The sequence below is a fragment of the Anopheles gambiae genome, chromosome 3, assembly GCF_943734735.2.
Source record: "Anopheles gambiae chromosome 3, idAnoGambNW_F1_1, whole genome shotgun sequence".
In the NCBI taxonomy this organism is placed as follows: domain Eukaryota; kingdom Metazoa; phylum Arthropoda; class Insecta; order Diptera; family Culicidae; genus Anopheles; species Anopheles gambiae.
Genome location: NC_064602.1, coordinates 9,952,559 through 9,973,587, shown reverse-complemented (window position 1 = coordinate 9,973,587; position 21,029 = coordinate 9,952,559). Strand labels below are relative to the sequence as shown.

The 21,029-nt window shown below is 48.4% G+C and overlaps 1 protein-coding gene across 4 annotated transcripts; it reads left to right on the top strand.

Moving 5' to 3' along the window:
• Nucleotides 1–735: 735 nt before the first annotated feature.
• On the top strand, nucleotides 736–20,547 carry LOC1277619 (protein spaetzle 3). 4 transcript variants are annotated; one of them, XM_061658103.1, is made up of 7 exons: nucleotides 736–863; nucleotides 8,947–9,968; nucleotides 15,169–15,302; nucleotides 17,418–17,542; nucleotides 19,374–19,763; nucleotides 19,862–19,987; nucleotides 20,081–20,547. In XM_061658103.1, exons 2-7 carry the CDS (start codon nucleotides 9,185–9,187, stop codon nucleotides 20,235–20,237), a joined length of 1,716 nt encoding a protein of 571 aa, XP_061514087.1. In that variant the 5' UTR covers nucleotides 736–863; nucleotides 8,947–9,184; the 3' UTR covers nucleotides 20,238–20,547. The 4 variants fall into 4 exon arrangements, with proteins under 4 accessions (XP_061514087.1, XP_061514084.1, XP_061514085.1 ...); XM_061658100.1 differs by lacking the exon at nucleotides 736–863 and adding an exon at nucleotides 3,754–3,964 and having other exon boundaries at nucleotides 20,078–20,547; XM_061658101.1 differs by lacking the exon at nucleotides 736–863 and adding an exon at nucleotides 3,754–4,244.
• Nucleotides 20,548–21,029: the final 482 nt, after the last annotated feature.

The following is a 21,029-nucleotide window of genomic DNA, read 5'->3' as shown; positions in this document are numbered from 1 at the left end:
TGCAAAGAGTTTGTCCAATAGGGTGCCATAGAGTTCATATCCCATTGGAAAGAGTCAAACAAGTATCCCACAGTTATGAGAGCCCCCTGAAAACCCCTGTATTACCTATGACGATGGTTTAGTGAATAGTGACGCCGACGGTGCAATAAATTTACATCGATAATTGATTGCGCCACCGCACGGAGTGTAGTAATACGTTGTGCCGACACGACCGTCACAAGAATACGATTAAACTCTCCCACGTCTCTTACGTGCAGCGCAATGGTCGTCGATCGTTGTGCGCGATCGCCTGGAAAATGGATCAGCGCGAACAGCAAACGGATCCAAATTCCAGCAGGATATATCTGGCCAGTGTTTCGTCCGAAATTAATCACATCCCGGACGTACGTAAGAAGTGCTGTGGCCGCTGTGTAGTACCTTGTCGTATGCTATTGCCTGTTTTATTTGCATTCCATAAAGGGGGGAGGGAGGGGGCATAATAAAATAATGGACTCATTGCTGTGTGACAAGTTAATTTAGAAAAACGGATTTTGATTGATAGCACAAAAGCTAACACCAATTTTGGCGCCATGCCAGCCGTTTCCCGCGGCGTTTGTGGTGTTGCGTTACTCGCATTTTGTGGATTTCTGTTCTGTGTACACTACCAGGATGTGGAGTGCCGCTTCCGTGTCTGGTCGGCTGGTCAGAGAATTTGTGCGTTACTTTTTAATCGATTTTTATTCCTTTCGTTCTCATTTATTTCGTTCGCTTTTCGTTTCAGCACAATGGACGACAAAGTCGGTTCGATGTGGACAAAAAAAACGGAAGCGATATCCTTCCGCCATCTAAATCGGTTCACGGTTACAACAGCAAAGGCAATGAAGGTAAAAGGGGTAAACAGCAGGGAAGTAAATGTTTAGAGCAAATCAGTTTAAAATCGTTAATCTAATTTAAGCTCGTTGCACAGGTGCGATTGTTTTAATGCCCGCCTCGATGTTGGAATGAAGCCCATAACGCCGTTTAATGCCCATAAAACTTCACCCAAAACAGGGCGGATAATCGCCCTCCCCCCGGGTGCAGGTTTTTACGAGCGCAACGCGAGTTCTGCCATCAAGCGTTAGGCTGGTTTGTTCCATAATTTGCCCACAATAACCATCAAACGGAACGACTGTACGTTCGGTAAATACAAATTAGCTCGCGAGCGAGGTGTGGCACCGCGCCGTGGTGGCCGTCTGATCGTATGGCACTTTTTTTTTACTTTTAATCCGGCAGCCACCAGACAATCTAGTAGACGCAGTGTTGCAGCCAAGCGGCGGCTCATAATCGTTATGATTAATCAAATCTAGAACCTGATCGTGGTGGTCACTCGAGCGGATCATGTATGATCGATAGATTGCGGCCGGATTGGAGCGCCGAATCCGTATCAATCCCAGCGGGTGGTCCGTTCGTTTCTGTTCGGTTTACCCGACAAGTGATCGGTGTAGATTAGATGGCGGCGTTGGCCTGTCCCCGTCTAGGGTCCTTCACAGCCTTGGAGGGAATAGAACGGGGACGACAATCTTTAAACACCCGTTTCCCGGTATTATTTTGTGACATTTAGACAGCCGTTACAGTGTTGCACAGGGGCCAAACAGTTAAGAGCGTTGAGCGGGTTCACCTCAACATAACGCTTCAAGGAGGTCGCCCCACAGCGAAGGTCTCGCGTACACACTTGCCGCAAGGTGGTAGTCAGTGTGTGTGTGTGTGTGTGTGTGTGTGTGTGTGTGTGTGTGTGTGTGTGTGTGTGTGTGTGGCGATTCTAGGGCTCATTTGCCTTACCCCCGCCCGTCTGAAAAGGCCCAAAGAATAAGTCCACCCCGTTAACCCCCCTCTGGGAAGGGTACAAAGAAACAGAAACAGAAAGGCATTGCTCTCAATTGCCTCGTTTTGTATACTTTGCATTGCGCACCGCTTGTAGTAATGGTTTTGCAAACATTGCAAGGGCCTTCGAAAAATGTTCGAACGGTTGCGTTTTTTTTTTGTTTTGCGTCGAGTTTTGAAAGTACTTCGAACTCTCGGCTCGGCTCATTAAAAACAAATCAACCGTCACCATAAATCACACGGCCCGAGCGTCGCGTGAAGAAATGTCAACAGTTTTAGGGTACTGGCTGTAGGTGCCCAGCGCTTGCCAAGGGAGCAGAAGGGCTTGATGCATCTGTAGAAGTTGTGACGGACAATTCCAGCTACATTGTTGCTAGCCCCGATGCTGCTAACGCTCTGGAACGGTGAACGATTGCTAGAGAGTAAATCAAACCAAAAAAAAAAAAGCTCGTTTGCAAAACATCAATGAAACCAACTAGCAGCCGTTTCCAGCGTTGACCTTGAACTCTGGAATGCGTGGAATGCCGATATCAGGCATGTGTTTGATCCCTGTCCCCCACTCGTCCTCGTCTGCCCAGTTTGATCGATGAATTTGCGCGGGCGCGATCGCTTGGAAGAAGCGACAACCAAATAAAAACCGGATCGAAACGAAAGCGGCGATGGATGCAAGCTGTCTAAGCTCTAAGCAGCTTCTTCGCGCGAAGGTAAGCAAACTCGACTTGGAAATCGATTCACCGATTCAACGGTCCAGGGGGTTGTAGATCCTTGTTGTTGAGAGAGTTTTCGCGCGCAAAAGAAAAAAAACCCACCGAAAAAGTTCGTTGGTGCTTGAGTGAAGCCCTTTAACCCAACAACCCTTGTGATGTTTGTATTAATCATCAGCTTTACATCATCACCTTTAATGCCGTCACGGTTATGACGTATTGGTTCGTCACAATAGACGTGTCAGTTGTTCGATGATGCGCGGTACAAATCAATTATTCCCAGATCCCCTCCCATCCGGCAGAGCGCGCTTTTGGGATCTTCCCGCGATACGGATCTGATTAGTTCTATTTATAATGTTGCTTCCTTGCCGCCGATCGATGTCCGCTTCCGGTTCTGATCGCTTGCCCTGCCCAGCGTCTGACTCGCGCAATTGGTTTCGCGTCACATTCCGCCGTTTCGCCGATCCGTCATGCAAATGAGGGGCCGTTTTGAAAACAGTTTAAGCTCGCGCAAAGCTCTCTTTTCACCGATCGCGATCGCTCTCCGTTGCTCTTCGCTTCATTGAGATTGAAATGGTTTCGATAGGGGGGTTGGTGATTTTAGTTTTTTTTTTATTTAATTCGATTATGGCGGCTAAATTTTGGCATGGCATTGCATTCGATTATAAAATATTGATTTTGTCCCAAACCATTACATTGGAATAAATTGATCGATTTTTCAACCTAATTTCCTAGTAGTGCATTCTAATGTGAATTTTCGTCTAAAAATGTTCCATGCCATAGGTTCGTCGCTTGCTCAAGTCTTTTGTTATGGATAATGATATTTTAGTATAAATTGTTTAGTTTTAGTCTATTTAAGGGCTTTATACAAATTGTTTATTATTTTATGTGTGTATTACTTGAAAAGAGACACATTTTGTTGATATTTTTGTTTAAACACAATACTTATTGTTTATTTTAAATTAAGAAAATAAGCGATCTTTCGTACAATATTATAAAAAATGATTATAAAATGGCCATTCTTCTTAATCAAAAACCAACATAGAAACATAAATAAAAAACGAGAATAAATCCACCGCCCTTTCAATTTGTTCCGTGATCTCCGCTTAATTCTAGAGAGTTTCTCTCTCTCAAAGCAAAACCCTCTCCCGCTCAGTTTTAGTTTCCGCGATCGCTCTCTCACCAGATCGGGCAACTTTTACATAATCGAACGCGGAGATTCGTTTCATTGCGCATCGTCAGCTGGTAGTGGCAGGACGCGCGCTCGCTGGCTGTCCGCAAACTGAACTGTACTAAGCGAACTGAAAAAACAGTCGCGAAACGCGTGTGTTCTGTGCGTGCCCAGTGTTCGTTCCAGTGTCATTGTGACAAATTCCCATTTGTTCCAAAGTTCTACCCGTAGGGTGGTGGTGTTGAGTGGTGTGAGTGCTACGAGTGGTTTGGAGATACGCGAGCGCTGCGCCTTAGTGCGGCTTAGTGTGTGGCCGGTTGACCTCCTTTGTTTTAGTGCGCCAATTACACTACACCCCGCTCGTTGAAGTTCATTGTCGATTGAGGGGGGTTGAAGCGGGAAAGTTTAAACAAAAGAGGGTAGGCGGGCACCACTACCCTTAGAGGCGGTTGAAACAGCATCAGCAGCAACAGTAGCCGCAATAGCAGCAACATCAACAGCATCAACTGACCCCCAAATCCCGAGCTAATGTAATTATTGCTTCATTTCGTTTCCTTTAGACCGAGCGAATCGCCCTTACTCGGCCGCCCAAGGGAAGGGGGAGAGGTCGGTAACAGTCTCCCAGAACCGGGGTGTGGACAAGGTCGAAGATGTGTGTTTTTCTTCTGTTTTATTTTGCTCCTCCCCTACCTTAACCCTACCACCGCTCTTCCCTCGCATTTGGGTTGGAAGTGCAAATCATCGCTAAAGGTTACCGATCTTGATGGCAAAAACACAGAAATTCATAAAGCGGTTGTAATTGTTCATTTGCGGCCCAGCAGTGTGTTTGTGTGTGCGGTAATGTGTGTGTGTGTTTGTGCACTATTGTTTGTGTGTGTGTGTTTGGACGCGTTCAAATAATGCGATTGTGAAATAGTGGCCAACCGTTTTTAGATTCGATATGATGAGCGAAATCGGGCGCTCGATTCGGGCAGTGAGATGAGACGACGAACCCGACCGACCCGACTGACTGTCGTCTTCAGGCTGCTATAGCGAATCTGGTTCGTGGACGGCCGATGCGTGACATTGAAAAATTGAATGAATATCAACCGCCGTCGCTTTCTGGTCCGGGGCCAGGATTATGCTAGCTCCGTGTTTGTTGGGGGAACAGGCAGTGGCAGTGGTGATGCCGATGGTGGTTAACCTTATAACCGGTCGATCAGGGAGCGGTGGTGTGTATATGGTTTTCGAGTTTGTCGAGAGCCCGGCCAGCTAGCCAGCTAGCCAGCCTGCCTGCTTTCGAGTGACATTCACAGTGAAAGGAGTGTGCGGACAAACGGGGCGGCGGGGGGAGGCCACTTCTGTGATGCTGCTGCTGCTGCTGCCGTTGCTTCCTTTGCGGGCTGTTTTGTTTTCCGATTTGTGCGGCCGGTGTGGCATTTTTTTCTTCCACGATCTTTCACGATGGTCGTTTGATCTTGCGTCGAGCGATCATATGCGTGCGCGAGAGCGCGCGCGCGCCAACGTGGAATGAGATGTGGAGCTTTTTTTTCGTTGTTGTCCGGTTTCACAACACCTGTGGTCGGACGGTCCGATATTAGGGTCGGCACCGGGTTGTGTGGCAATGGCACCGGTGGATTTAGTGGTGTGACCGATTGCGTCAGGGCTTTAGAGGGGGAGCTTTGCATGCTGATCGCTGCTGATCGCTGCCCTGCATTACTAAAGAACCATTGATTTCACTTTCGTCGCAGTGCCGCTGTGGTACGGGGACGAGACAATTTGCCGTTTAATTTTGGTGCAGCTTTGTCTGGCGAAACAGTGCAAGCAACTCAGTGAGAAAAGGGGTTGAAAAATAACGCTTAAGTCTAATTAATTGCGCGACTGTTTCTCATCACGAGGTTCGTCGCTTGTTGTTTGCCACAAGTCTTTTGTTCGTAAAATGCTTAAACAAATCGGCGCGCGCGCGCGCTCTCTCGGGCGGCTGATGATATTTGCCGACTTGCCGCGGATGTAGCATTCGGATGTCGCAGTTTTTTTTTATGTAACTCACCATCACAACCCGAAGACGATGGCCACACGGTGGGCCTTCCGTGACAATCGCTAATATTCATCAATGGACCTCACACCATCATCATTCGACACATAATGATCATCATCGACACCAACACACGGGTGACAGTTGGGGGTTGGCTTTTTTGTGTCGGACAGCGGCGGTGTAGTGATGATGGTGCATTGGTATGGGTGTTGGTGTTGAATTCGCGTCATTTTGAGGAGGGATGGCTGTTTCTGTTTGCCGTCCGGTTCGCCGGATCGCCGTTTGGGTTGATAATGATAAATAACACTTTCACACAGCTGAGCGCGCTGTCTGGCTGGTTTTTTAAGGCTGAAAAAGACTTGCTTAGAAGGTTTATCTTTCTTTTATTATTTTGCCTTTTTTTCCCTCTCCATTAAGAGGTTCTTTTGCGTCAAGATCTTCCACCTGTTCCAAGAAATCTGTCTGGAATTTACATCAGAAGACGTTGCTTTGAGTGAGAACTGATCATTCACCTCTTTGTTTTTTTAAAGCAATTCAAACGTTTGATACGGTTTCTATGCAGGAAGTTGGACGATATCCTACCGGATTAGCATATTCATACCCACAAGACTATAACACAGAGCACGATACCAAACAGCATCAACCAGCTGTGCAATCAATTGCTGTTTTAAAGTTGGATGTCTTACGATCGCGACCGAGTTACGTGGGCTCCGTTTGGTTTTAGTTTTGTTTTTCCAAAGGACAGCCATAAATCATGCAAAGCTAAAAGGCGGTAGCAAAGCGAAAAGGTCACCCTCTCTAATGGGCTTAGCCCCCCCCCCCCGCTTTGTGCTCTATTTAAACGCGTTACCGTTATTGCGTTTGTTTTATTATATTTGAAGCCTAACGCTCACCCGATCCTTTTGTGTCCGTGGCTATATGCACCCACTAATGACTGCCCATTTGTTGGACAAATCCAAAGCAAACACTGGCCTGGCGCTCGATCGATTATCACGCTTATGATCAATAACAATCTTGTCAACGGGCTTTAATTGGTATGCTCTCGGGGAGAGGGATCGTGTGATCTCTCCTGCACACCGAACGGTTGCGGTTTCGCGCATTGCATGTCGCGCCTGTCCTTGGAGCGGTAGCAGCAGTATCCGACCACTGTCACAACGATTGACAGTCATTTGCATACATAATATGTGCACGACCGTTCGCGCTGGCATATATGGAGCATGCGCCGAGAGCTGGGCTTGTAGCAGGTCCCGAGATGTACTAACCTCTGTTTGCCAGTGCTCCTAGCACTCCTCCTTAGGCCTTGAGTGTCAACGGCGGTACGGCTTTCCCTACTGAATCTTTATCGCCCGCTCTCTAAGGTTTAGTAGTATTTCTAGCAGGAAATTCCTTGTTGATTCCCTACCCAAGCTATCCATTGGCACCGCGTGTAGTTTGTAGACGGGCTCCAGCGTGCGAACGGGCCCCGTGTCCTCCGGTCTGTTTCTTTTTTTTATGGAAACCAATTAGGGATGTATATTTTATTAGTAATCTCAAGCTATTGCTATTCATCCTCCCTGCTGCCACCAAGCCCGTACCATGCGAGCATGGAACACAAAGAACCGCCGCTTGCTTGCCTGGTGGGACCGGCTAGAATGCTTGTGACACGAAACAGGGGTCAGATCTTTTGTCTCTACAACCGCCGCGCCGCGTCGCACTGTGTGCACTCTGGGCAACAATGTTGGGCCTGGGATAAATCTTGCGCAGTGCTAACAGTGCGCGTCGCTGGGCGAGACGCCAAACGTTGACATTGGCGCTGAGCTCTTTTGTGGTCCCGTTCCGTTGTTTTGTGTGGTTTTTATTGGTGACTGTGGCAGGGTTTTTTTTTAAAGAGAAATATTAGATCAATAAGGTCATGATTTGTGTGAGTGTGTCTGTGTGTGAGAGGTTTAAGATTTAGATGCGTGTGAGTCACTTGCTTTGTAACGGTACCAATCGTTCAATAATAAAGGGAGATATCAATCGCGGAGGAAATAAAACCCCCCCACAATGCCAATTAATAACGAGGAAACACAAGAACACTCGCCATTTGCCGTCTACGCAAAACCGCATGTTTCCTCTGTACCAGCGAGGTACCAAATGAGTCACAACAATACTGCCGGGAGTGACGGGACGTAAAAAAAACAGCAAAGAACACGTTCCAATCCACCGTTGTCCAATTTAGACCCGAGCAACGCCCAAACGCCCTCCTTGAGATAATGATCTGTAGGTACAAATCACTTCCTGCGTGGGGTTCGTGTTGATTCATGACCGACATGGGGAGGGCGTTTGTTAGAAGTGAAGAAGGCAAAAAAACACCCAGGAGGTGTTATAATTCGCTAACTGACATGCGTTTTCTTCTGCTAAGAGAGGTGTACTTCAACCGCCGCAATCGCGCGCTTGCTTCCGAAATGGTACAGCAGCGGCTCTTGCGTTAAATATGCTTTAATATGAGCCAGGAAGTTAGTCACACAAAGCTAGTCAGGAAATGTCAACATCGGAATTGACGCACATACACATTCTCACTTAAGCCGCAAACAGGTTACAGGGGAAGATATCACGCACCACACGCGGACGCTCGCGCACGCATCTCCCTTTTGCGCGAGGCGAAAAAGTTCAGCCACAAAGTTCATTGTATCACCACATGTGCGCTGTGTGTGTGTGTAAGTCCGCTCACCACGGGGTGGTGGTTAATAAACATAAATTTATTCATTTTCGCTTTTCAGCGTCGATCGACCACTGTGTTTGTACGGTAGACTAGCTGTGAATGGCAATTCGACACACACACTACGCTTTCGGGTGCGTTTGCGGATGAAGAGGATCGCAGAGATGAAGCCGTTCGTCGTCTGGGGTCGTCGCAGTGTCACCGTTATGTCACAGGGTGGCTTTGTCAGCCGGGGAAGAAGGGGCGGATTTCACATGTGACGCTGGTAATGTTTTGCTAGCCTGGAGGTCTTGGTGTGCGTGTGTGTTTTGGACGCAGGCTGCAGGAAGGAGAAAGTTACCGATTATGCAAGCATTATGCGCCATTCTGAGCAGAAGTGATAACGAGTTGGTTTAATGGTTGATTAATGGGCGTCAGTTATGGTGACGCCTTTTGGGCGGTGCGTTGCGAAAGGAATATAAGACTGCTTTTGAGGATGATGAGGCTTTCTTCAACAAAATATTAATGATATTGTTTTGTTTTGATTCTTCCGTTACAGAAAGCTGCAACGAACGAGAGGTTGAGAGTGTTTCTGAGGATCTAATCTTGTGTTTTGTCCTAGTAATGTGACAATTGTGAGTTCAGTTTAATGTACTGCCAATAGAATGGCCTTATGTAGTCACAAAGTGTCCCTAAGCATAGCAAGTAGATTGAAGCGTTTGTGTCCGTGTTTGAGCAAGTGTTTGAGCAAGTGAATAATAACGGTGCTCCCCGAAGTGTGAGTGGAAACCAAAACCATGGCGCTAGTGAACTATACCCTGCCCTTTGGCAACATTCAGGCCCCGACGTGGGCCACCGCAAGTCCGCTGCAAAACCAGCACGCCTCGGCTGTGAACAATCTGCTGTACGGTCCCGCCGGTCATCAGGGCGACGATCAGGACTACTACAAAAATGCACCCTATGCACCACCGCAGCGGCAAGCAAAGCAATCTCCTCAGCAGCAGCAGCAGCAGCAGCAACATTCTATTCAGTACCGACAGACGCCCCGCAACAACTACTTGCCTCCTCCATCGTTCGTACCGCCCGGCGCCAACTATTCGCCCGGACCGACGCCACCTCCGCAAACACAGCAATCCCCGCCGGCGCCGGGTCGAACGTACGGTGAAGGTTCGTACGCGGACGGCAGCCCAACGAACGGGGGCAGCCCAGCTCAGCAGCAGCAACCCGCACAGCAACCACCACCGGCACAGCAGCCCGCCTACTACGAGTACTCGTCCGGCAGCTACGCCACGCAACCGGGACGCCCGTTTGCGGAGCAGCACGCCAACCCGCAGACCGGGACGAACTATCGCAGCAGTACGCCGCAGCAGGCGGCGGCACCGGCCCCGCCGGCGGTACCGCGAGCGCCCGCGAACGTTCAGGGCGGCACCGGCAGCTACGTCCAGCGGCCGGCCGTGTTTGCGAGCGTGGGACCGGCCGGGACGCGCACCTCCATCCATCCGGTGCTGGACTACGACGAGGAGGACGATGACGATTACTACGACGAGGCGGTGGAGGTGACTCCGATTGTTGGGATCTCAGGTGAGTTCCAGATGTTGGAAGCAGAGTGTTCTTAAATGTGCCATGAAAAAGGAGTAGAAAAGGCTCAAGGTTTATAGATACGAGATGTGTTTTTGTAGTCTATGCCTTATGTTCTTGGGCTTCTGATCAGTGTCTGTGTTCTTTTATGTCAAGATCATCCAGTTTCATTCAAAGTTTGCCACTTATTAATCAATTTTTGTCTCCAGAGCACCAAGTATTGCTATGTTATTATCAGGTTTTACTCTAACACACTTTTTTTCCTTCATACCACTATCTTTGATCGTGATATTGATTGTGTGGATATATAGATTGTGTTGTGGATATTGAATGCTCCAATGGAGTCGTCTAAGTTGGCAAGCTTTGTAATATCATTCAAAACATATCGATTTTAAAAAAATAATATTCTATATGTATAGATACAGATTGTTTTGTGGATATTGAATGCTCCAATGGAGTCGTCTAAGTTGACATGTTTTGTAATATCATACAAAAGATAGATTTTTTAAATATCCTTGTAATGAAAAATTATAATTGTTATGTGAAAATTATTCTAAACCAGTTCATATTTCAGGTTTAATTGAAGAACACTATAAAAAAAATAGAGACTTTAAGGCAAAACAGTGTCATAACGGCAATAACTGTAACATTTGACCTTCAAAACATCAATTCTGTCATGTCTGTATCATCACAAGCTGAACAAATCCATTCCAAGTGCTCATAAATACACTTTAGGGCAACTTGCCAGAGCTGTACAAGACGTGCAACCAATGTTCGATCGCTGATAAACATGAGCATCAACAGTCTGCTCCGCTCACCGTCTCCCAGCTGTCATCAGCGCATCTCCTCAATGCTTAAGATGTCACAGTGCGGAATGAATAATTTGTCGTACTATTGAGAAAGCCGCACGGTACTTACGGGGTAACCCTGACACGCGCACGCGGGGCCAGCCGCATCTGCGCAAACATGTGCGCGAAACGAAGCGCTTCTTGCTAATGCGCGCGCGCGCTCCCGCTCTCTCGCGTCCTATTAGTCCTCGTCTAGTTGCAGGACAGTGTGTGTAGACCTTTAGCATTGCGCTACTGCTGCTGCTGCTGCTTGATTGTGGCCACCCCGAGAGTGACCCACGATGTTCCCCAAGTACCCATCGTAAACAGAAAATCAATAACGGTCGAAACCTTCAGCAGCGTGCAGGCGAAAGGGGTCTGATTGTCTGTGGCTGTGGTTGAGAAAATATCACGCGCTTTGAACCATCATTCGTCGTCATTCGTCATTGCGGACGAATGTTTGCTGACGTTCCCACGCATACGTGTGCATGCAGGTTGTCCCTTTGCAAAGCGTCCTTACGGGCCGACCAGTGCCGGCTAATTGATTTATTGGGTGCGAGAAGCTTTCAACAGTGTGCCCTTAAGTGCTTTGCGTTTGCATGAGTCCGTTTGGTAGTGATTTATTGCAGTGGATGGGATTTTGTTTTTTGCTGCTGCATTTATGGTGGTACTGGTACGAAATTGGCAAACCTACCGAGATCCAGATGTACTTTTAGTGTGCATCTCCATAACCTTCGCTGCGATTGCACTGAAGATGGCAAGCTTTGAGAAAGGAACAGACTAAAACAAACGACCCTAAGCTAACGATCGCTCAAGAAGATTTGAAGCATTGAATATGCAACGAGTGACTTTTTCTCAGACCATAACACTCAAGAACGATCGCCATTGTTCCGACACGCTCCCTTTCGTGGCGTGTGGCGTAGGACGACAGCCATCCATCATCCAGCAATAGGAGAGCGCTTTCAAGCTTCTATTGCAGCAACCAGCAAACGACCAGACACTAGCTCACCGATCAAAAGTGTGCCATGAGCCGAGCGTGCGTCAGCCAGGGCAGTAAAAAATGTGCCAAGTTTAATTAACAGAAACACAAAATCTACATCCTGTGAGAATTCCCGCCGTGTTGCGTCAACGCAAAAACGGGGTGGGAGGTTGGCAACATCCGGCCACTTCCGACCGGCGGATGTCGGCGTTGTTGCTATTGCCACGTGCGAACGATCGATGTGGGGGGTTTCACTTCCAGATGAGCTGGTTGTAGTGGGAGAATCACACACAGATATGAAGATGACACCCCGAAAAGTGGTGCAATCTGATGCCCTTGCCGGTGTTTATGACTCTCCAGTTCTGTTTGAAACATTGTACTTGAATAGTGCAGCTGTTAGCGTTGATCGTACGGCTCACAGGAAACGATCTTCAACGCCTCCGTACGCGCAACGTTCCACTACCGTTAGCATTTTTGTTACGAAATCCACACCATACAGGCGGTAGAAGATCCGACCTGGAGGTCGGTGTTTGATCGGTAGAAGTTCACAAACAAATCGCACTCTACCCCTTGGGCCGCCGTCAATGGGGCGGTAATTTCACGTCAATGCCAGTCAGCCAGTAAGTCAGTGTGCTAGTAGTGCCACGCACACAACCTTTGAAGCTTTCGTCGTACTTTGGCTTTGCCTGTGTGTTGGAGAGTGCCTCCATCCAGCAGCGCCCAGACACGTGTTAGGGGTCGCATGGGAACGCATCGCTAATTGCTGCGTCGTACGCACGCAGCAGAGCGGGCAAGCTAGCTAGCTAGCTAGCTGATGGAAATATCTCACCAACGCTTCGCGGCGAGGCCTGGTATGCGCTGCTGATTAACGTGTGCTCTTTGATTAGCTGAGATGATCGACTCAGACGGTGATGGTTGGAACGTTTTGGGATGAAATTATTGTCGTGCCTTCTCCGGTGTGCGCTAATGTGCTGCGGGGAGAGGAGATTTTGAGGGGGTCTGAAGGACGTATTGCTGTGGTGGTATACACCCAGCGCAAGGGGAAGGTTTCGTAATGCACAAGCAAACAGATAGAAGTATCTTCCGAGTAATTAGATGCAAAGCAATCACTTGGATGGCACTCTCGTGCCAGCGCTTGGGTTTTGTTTGGCGACTGAGCGGGCCACCGTGGAGTGAGAAAGGGACATTAGGTAGTGGACGAAAATGTTGGGAGTTGATGGAAGTAGTTGAGAGGATCCAAAGTATCTGTTGCTCATTTTAGTAAAATGAATTAGTTTAGTAGCTAATTCTGCACTTTTGATTTCATGAAGGATATTAACAATATGAATATTAAGGAAATATGATTAGTATACAGCCCAAAATCAGCAGAATCTTAGCTATTCACACTATTGCTTTCGATTTCAATAACCCGTAACTGTACAGTAGGAAATTCCCGTTTTCCTTCTATGTGATGTACTCATTTTCGGGTCTCAAATTCGATCGCCACCGCTAACAGCTTTACCCTTCGACGCACTTTGTTTGTCATCCGTCCGTCTCCCCAAAATTCCGCAACACCACAACCCGCACACGTAAACACAAACAAACACTAGTAGCCTTTGCTTTTGACGTCCAAGACACTCTGGTCACTGCGTACACTTGGGCCAGCATGACGTGTAGGTGTACAGTGCGGGCTAATCGACGCAAATTAGCATGCACGGTGCACTAGATTAGTGATCCGGTTAGGTCGCGTAGTGGCGCGAAATCTTTGCACACCTATTTGTCAGCCAATTAACACCTGCGATGGTGGAAGTGGTGGTAGTGGTGTGATGTGCGAAAGCTCCCCTAGAGAGTGGAACTCAGTGCGTTGGTCGAGAGGATCCTGTAGTGTTATACGGAATTTCGTAGAAGCAATGCATTCTTGCCGGACATTCTTTGGCGGTGTGTAATGGATACTAGATAGATGACAAATCAGCCGGAAAATAAGTGAAAGGAAACATCTGCCAAGGACAGTATCATACCATACATCAAGCGTTACTCATGCGCTGCTGCTAACACACCCAACACAACACAGCCAACTAACGGCCGGAAGAATGTGCAGTGTTCGATCCGTTTTAAAGCGCTTCCCATTCGGTTTTGGTTTTGCTCGATCGATTCTCACAACACAACGCACACACCGGAAAGCGCGTAGGAGGTGCGACTGGTGCCGAGACTGCGAAAACGGGGTGCGCTTTAGGAAACGCAACGTGACGGGTCACCCCGCTAACCTTGACTTTCGCTGCTTGAGCGGCACGCACACACTGCACATCGGTCATTGAAACCCCGCGTAAAGGTCGATCGTCATCGGCCCCCACACAGTACTGGGGCCGAGTTTTAATGTGCGATCATGTTCTTTATTGGCGTTCGATCGGTCGCTGTCGTTTGCGTGTTGCGTGTTGTCGCGAATTTTGACAGCATAAATCAGTCGACCGGCGGCGCCACCGCGGTGGACGGGTGGATGGCATTTTGCACCCGTCGGGTTGGCTCGTGGTTTATTGCCGCTGTGTGTCACGGTGGGCTTGGCGTCGGTTTGTTTGTTAGCTCCTTTTTTGGATGAAGCGAGAAGGCAAGCCAAAGTTCATAACGGTATGATCTAACGCACCTAGACAGAGCTTCCGCGTGCATTTGTTTTTTTTTTACGAATGCTCGCAAAAGGCACGCAAAGAATGATCCTCCTTTCACAGTGCGCCGATCGCTTGCATGATAAAAACGGTTTTTTGTTGCTTGCGGCATTACACTGACAAACGTTTTATTCAATTAACACGCGGACTTGAAATGGATACCTTTTACACCCCCAACACTCACCCTCAATTGCAAGATTTCATTCTGCTCAATTAAACTACAACTAGCTCTACAGTAGGGTTTGGTGAGAGTTTCGTCTTCCAGGAAAGCGCACAATGAGCTCCATGTTACTCCATGTTCACATGTTCCCCATGATGCTCCGATATCGGCGAATGGCGTGCATGGGCAAGATTAGGGTGCGCCTTGCCTCTAACACCAACACCCCTCATTTCATTTCGGGCATTATCGAGGGGGGCGGGTGACTTTATGCAACGTACGGCTCGCGCATCTCCGTCGCATGTCTCTGGCGCGTGTCTACGTGGTTTCGCGTGAACTCGCTGGTGCGATTGTAGATCTAATCGCGCGCGGGTTTGCGCGAAACTTATGCACACACACACGTCGGATGTTTATGTAGTTTAGTGAGGTTGAATTAAATGGTGGAATGCGAATCCGAAGTCACTCGGCGGTTCTTTCACGCTTCAACCGAGGTAGGAAGTGAACGTGCCTTTGCCTGTGCACGAGAGTGAATGTGTAGGTTGTGCTGTACTGCCGAAACTGAAACTGAAAGCTCTGTTTTGTGTCTTTTTTCTGCTCATTCCAGATAATCGTAAAAACTCTCGCATGCCAACAGTCACACCGATCCAGGGGCCCATATTTATAAAGAATGGGACCGTTCCTGTCGTGCCATTATTCGCCTATCCTCAAGTCAGCAACGGAACGTTCATCCAAATACCGGTAAGTGTAACGATCGTGCGTGTGTAATGCAACACACACCTCGCGTTAAAGATTAGATAAAACTCGAGCGCCATTATGAGCGTGTTTCTGTACCTTTAAGTCTTTTAGTAAAACCGATTTCAGATTACTTGTAAGTACACTTGCCGATAGTGTGTAGCCTTAAGCTCTAATTTATCTGCAAGCATTCCCACCTGACAGCGCGCGCGTTTTGACATTGCGCAATGTATCTCCTAAGCTGAACGTATTGGTGACGGAGGGGTTCGTCGCCACCAACACCAAATCACTGGCTGGAAATGCTTTTTACAGGCCCGCTCGGCTCGGTGTCATTGACGCGGGTGATGCGATAGATTAAAAGATGGCTATTTTTTATGCAAATCAACTCAAGCGCACCAAGCAGACTTGAAGGAGGGCGGGGATTGGTATTGGGTTCTCCTCTCCAAAAAACCGGAGGAAGATCAATCAAATAACGCTACCAGTGTTTTGCCTGTGTTTTTTGTTTTGCGGAGGGAGGTTCCTCTTTGATCGCTAAAAATTACCAACACACATACACCCTTCCGGGGCCCGAAGATCGTTCTGACTTTCGGCACAGAGGGGAGCGACTAGCTGGGCTTAGGCAGCAGCACCAGAAAACCGGCTTAACCAGCCGCCCACGTGACAAATTTTTGAAAGTATGAACCACCAAGCAATGCTTACGAGCTCGTAACCATAGGAACGGTTTTTACGCGTGGTTCGGGCGACTGTCAGCTTCTTACTGCCTATGTCGGGGTACAGTACTGTGTAGAAGAAACACCCAACAACGATATTTAGGCTCTGTTTTTTATGCTTGCTCCAAGTCCAAGTAATGTCAGGCAAGTCAATGGACGAAAATGAGTTTTGTTGTTTGCTTGGTTGGGTGCCTTCTCAGGGGCGGGGTTAGGTACATGATTTCTTCCCGCTTTTTGCTGTGGCTACCAAACGCTTTTGATTGATTCGATTTGGGTTGATATTTTACCGGACACTGGACAATAAAATCCGTTACTCGCCGCGTCTAATAACCTCGCCTCACACACCATTAGGCACTGTGTAGTGCAACCGTGGTGTGGTGTAATAAAATTGGCGTCTTATGTCTCGGTACCGACGACTCGACCCGAGCTACTTGCTACTTGGACACCCTAGCTAGGTTTTTGTGGAACGAATCGGAATCTCCCATAGGCCCCCGGGTCACTCTGACCTTCACATTCACTTCCCTTTAACGGGCCGCCCTGTTGTCGGTGCTGCTACCGTGCGCAAGAACAGTTTTGCCCGTCCTGAGCAACGATCGGCAAAAGGTTGGTTTCTGCTTATGAAATGATAATTAATTTCGTTTCCTTAACGTTAGACACGCCAAGGCCGGTGGCCGTGATAATGCCACCTGGTAGGCGCTGCTCCAATTGTTTTGTGCAGTGCAGTTTGCAGTGAACGCATTTCCCGCATTCGCCCGCCGCCCAGACGTGTCCCGATCGGGTCTCGATCGTGATCGCTGCCGCTAGTCGGCTGGTAGGTGCTGTCCACAATACTCCATTTCGAGAATCACGCCATAAAAGCAGAAATAAATCAATTTGCTACCGTGCTACATGGGGTCCTCTTTCTCGGGCAGGCAGGCAGACCCGGGACCGCCATCAACCGGGACGCCATGTACCAATATTTCCGGACGAGCGTCGCATGCTAAATTGGACACTTTTGTGTGTGTGTGTTGGCAAAAGCGAAGCGTTGTTTATACTTCCACCGGCAGCAATCGTGACAGTTGGTGCTGAACGTGAGCAGACTCCAGTATCTGGGGCCGCTGCGGCAGGCTGCAAAAACGAGTCGATGAATCACACACTCACAAACCTCGTCCGACGATCGTCCGAATGGAAATTGACCACGATCACGCCACGGTCCGTTCTGCACGTACGCCACCAGGGTTGGGAAGGGTTTCGCGTCAACCAGAAACAACAAGAGCCAGCACCTCAACAGGTCATTCACTAGAACCTAGAGCACTGAGGCTGTTGGAATCGGGTGCTACGTGCGCACTCCACGCGCTACTCCATTATGTTTCGTCACCGTTTCGGATGCACACATAACCACAACCCACAACCTTTTCCCCGTTTTTCGCAGATCTGGTGGACAGCTTTATCCGTCGCGCTCGGGCTCAGCATTCACGGAGATGTCATCAGAGGTGTTCCCTGCATAAAGAAGTACCATCAACTGTTCTGCCCGACGGCGGGCAATACCTATCCTAGGTGAGTGTGGGGGGGCTTTGGAAGAAGAGGGGCAGGGTCGCGGAAAACGTCGCAAACGTGACGCAGGGACGCATAAACGCTGCGCACGGTGTGGACGTTTGCGGTAAAGTGGCTCATAAATTCTGCTCTACGCGATTGCGCTCTTTCCTTACGTCTGACCGAACCTCATCAACCTGAACGATCGCCGGAACATGACACGTAGAATTCATTAGAGTGTGTGTGTGTTCCGCTGCTGCGGCGTACATATTTTACGACGGACGTCTCACTTAAGGGTAAACAAATTTTTCGGATCATTCAAGATCGCTCGATCGCTTTTTAAGCGCCAAAGCCAATTTCATAGATGATGAAAGATTCCTTCTTTTTTTGTTTGTTTTGGGTCGGTCTGTGTCTATGCACCTTCTCTTCTTGAGTTCACAATGCCTCCGGAATTCAAATGTGGTCCAATCGCCGGCGGTCTTAGGCCGTCTCGGATGCGCTAAAATATGAGAAAGATAAATAAGTGACATTTCGAAATGAGGTCACTGGCGTCGCTCGCCAAGATGCGTCCACCACTCTGCGGTTTGAAAGTGAGAGCAAGAGAGACGGAGTCGGTGAAGACATTTTCAAAGACTTCGATTCCACCGGACAGTGAAGAGATTTTCCACTCAATTTGTTTCCCGGCGAGCGCCGCCGTGGGGAGGAGAAGTTCAGCAGGTTGATTAGAATGGCAAGGCCAGCTGTGTCATCCCCCGGGGGCGCGATGTACGCGAACAGGGGCGATGTACGCGCGCCACCACCACCACCACCAGGCTGAAAACGTCGTCAGGTGTCTTCACCGTGACATTCACGGAACAACAGCTTTGGTGGGGCCAATACACTAGTGATGGGTAATCGGGAGTGGAGTTGTAGATCAACTCTGATTCTGATGCTCAAAATATGAATCCGACTCCGGATCCTAACTGCCTTCAACTCCGCAATTCTGGAAAGATCAGTCTGGATCGGTCCCGATCCGAGTGAATCCTAACAAGTCCGGTAGAGTTCGGGCTAGTAGTTTAGGTTGGCAATGCAATTCCTAATTCCCAAAATGGCTGTCCGTTATCGTTCATCCTTTTCAAATACAGGGTTTTCCACGATTTATTGAACAGTTCTCATGATTTTTTGGTGCGTTCCCACAATTTTTTGATCGTATCCCATAGATGTTTGGTTCGTTCCCATAATTTATTGGTATTTTCCGATTGGATATCAATACAATTGGACCAAAAAATTCTGGGAAACGGTCAAAAAATTGTGGAAACGCACCAAAAATTGATGGGAACCAACCAATAAATCTTGGGAAACCCTGTAAGGTATCGAATATATAAGATTCTTAGGCCGAAAATACCCGTCTAAACTACTAGCCCGAACTCAACCGAACTGGACCGTCATCCGGACTCATCCAGATCCATCCGGAACCATTCCGGAACAATCCGGACTCATTTGGACTCATTTGGACTCATTTAGACTCATCCGGACTCATCCAGACAAATACGGACTGATCTGGATTCGAAGTTGATGAGTCTGGAGTCCCTCCCCCACGAAAACAGACTGAAGTAACTCCGATATGTACTCATTTGGATCGATTCGGACCTATCCGGACTCATCCAGATTTGAAATTGATGAGTCCAGAGTTTGTTCATGTACAACTCATGTTGGATCGATCCGACTCCGAATATAACAGGCACTTGCCCATCACTACAACACACACGCTGACAGCCGCATTTCAGCGTGCTTCTCAGCCAGAAGAACCCAGCAGCAGATAGTTATCAAACGGTGTTGTTACTGTAAGATATTTTGCATTTTGCTCGTTTCCCAGCGACAAGATTGAGATGTTCATCGACGAGAACAAAGCACTAATGAAGCGAATGTACGGTGACTTCGAGATGGCATCACGGTTACCGTCAGCCGGGCCGGGACGGAAGCGAAAGCGGAGCACGCCCGGCGACCCGTACGACGACGGCGACGACTTTACGCTGCTGCCCGAGCTGATGGACCTGTACGGGGAGCCGGGCGGCGAGGTGCGGATCGGGGGCGACTCGTACTTCAGCAAGCTGCGCAAGAAGCGCCAGAACACCAGCTCCCGGGGCAGCAATAGCGGAGGGCGCGGGGGAAGCTCCAGCAGCGGTGGATCGGGCACGAACGCACGCCAGACGGCCACACCGGCGAATGGGAACGGTGGCGGCACGGGCGAATCCAACACGGGCAGGTAGGGACGGTTGATCTCAAGTAGCGCGCCGATTACGATCGTTTACCCTATTCTTTTTTTGTTTTGGGTTTTTGTTTTATTTTGTTGATGCGCTCCAGGGTTGATGCGTGCGAATCGAAGATCGAGATAGTGACGCCATACTGGGCGACGAATTCGGCCGGCAAGGTGCGCGCCATCGTCAACACGCAACACTTTGAGCAGGCGATCCACCAGGAAGTGTGTTCGTAAGTAGAATGGCCCCCGTGTGGCTTCGAGATGCTGTGATGTGTGATCATCAACGTGTGTTTTTTTTATCCGTTCTATTCCGCTCCAAGCAGTAAAACCCAAACGAACCGTTGCTCCGGCGACTGTGGCTGTGAGCAGAAGTACAAATGGCACCGACTGCTAGCGTACGATCCGGACAACGACTGTAAGGGCATCTTTATGGACTGGTTCCTGTTTCCGTCCTGCTGCGTCTGCCGGTGTAATCCTTAGCTGCTGCGCGCCTGTCACACCTGTGGTCCGAGGAGACACCAAATTGAATTGAGATTTTTGTTTATTCGTCTGTTAGAGAGAGAGAGAGAGAGAGAGAGAGAGAGAGAGGATGAGCCCAAACCAACCAAGTCCAAGGGTGTGTAAGACACCATCGCTCTGCGTTCCGACGAACTTTTAGTTTGTATCGCTTTCTTTTCCAATTTCTTTCCATTTTTACGCTGTATGTGTTATTTTGTAAAGCATCATCTATCCGTTTTTATTCTGCTCTCAAGCATAACAATAAATGTGGAAACTACTTACTATGAGTGAATTGCTGTTGCGTGCTGTTTGTGTTCAGTATTATATCACAAATAATTCTAACGATTGAAATCCTTTTTACGTTTACGTAATGCTTTGTACGATTCTTGTATGACGAGCCCTGTAAATAGAACGCCTGAAGGTATGCAATAAGGTGCATGAATTCACACTGTATTTTGAAAACGCCTAAAAGTATGCAATACAAAAACGTTTCGAATCTTTAAATTGTAATACAATATTTACATTCAAATAAAACGCATACCTTAAAGCCATTTCGTCCAACACAATGAAACGGTGTTGCGTCTAAATTCCCCAACCAATACACCCTCCCTCCCTTTTGCACCCACATTAGCATAGAAACATCATTTGTCAATGCAGAGTACACGAATATAGAGCTGCTCGCCCCCAGGAAAAATGGAACGCACTTTTGCAGCCAAAGCTGGAATGTCTGCGTGGCAGAAGAAGAGCTGGCAACCATTTTTGGCGACCATTGAA

Excerpts from the sequence above, each read along its gene's own strand:
- LOC1277619 (XM_061658100.1), top strand. The coding sequence starts at position 9,185 with ATGGCGCTAGTGAACTATACCCTGCCCTTTGGCAACATTCAGGCCCCG. Across the intron at positions 9,969-15,168 it reads TCCGATTGTTGGGATCTCAG|ATAATCGTAAAAACTCTCGC; the intron begins GTGAGTTCCAGA and ends TGCTCATTCCAG. Across the intron at positions 17,543-19,373 it reads GCGGGCAATACCTATCCTAG|CGACAAGATTGAGATGTTCA; the intron begins GTGAGTGTGGGG and ends CTCGTTTCCCAG.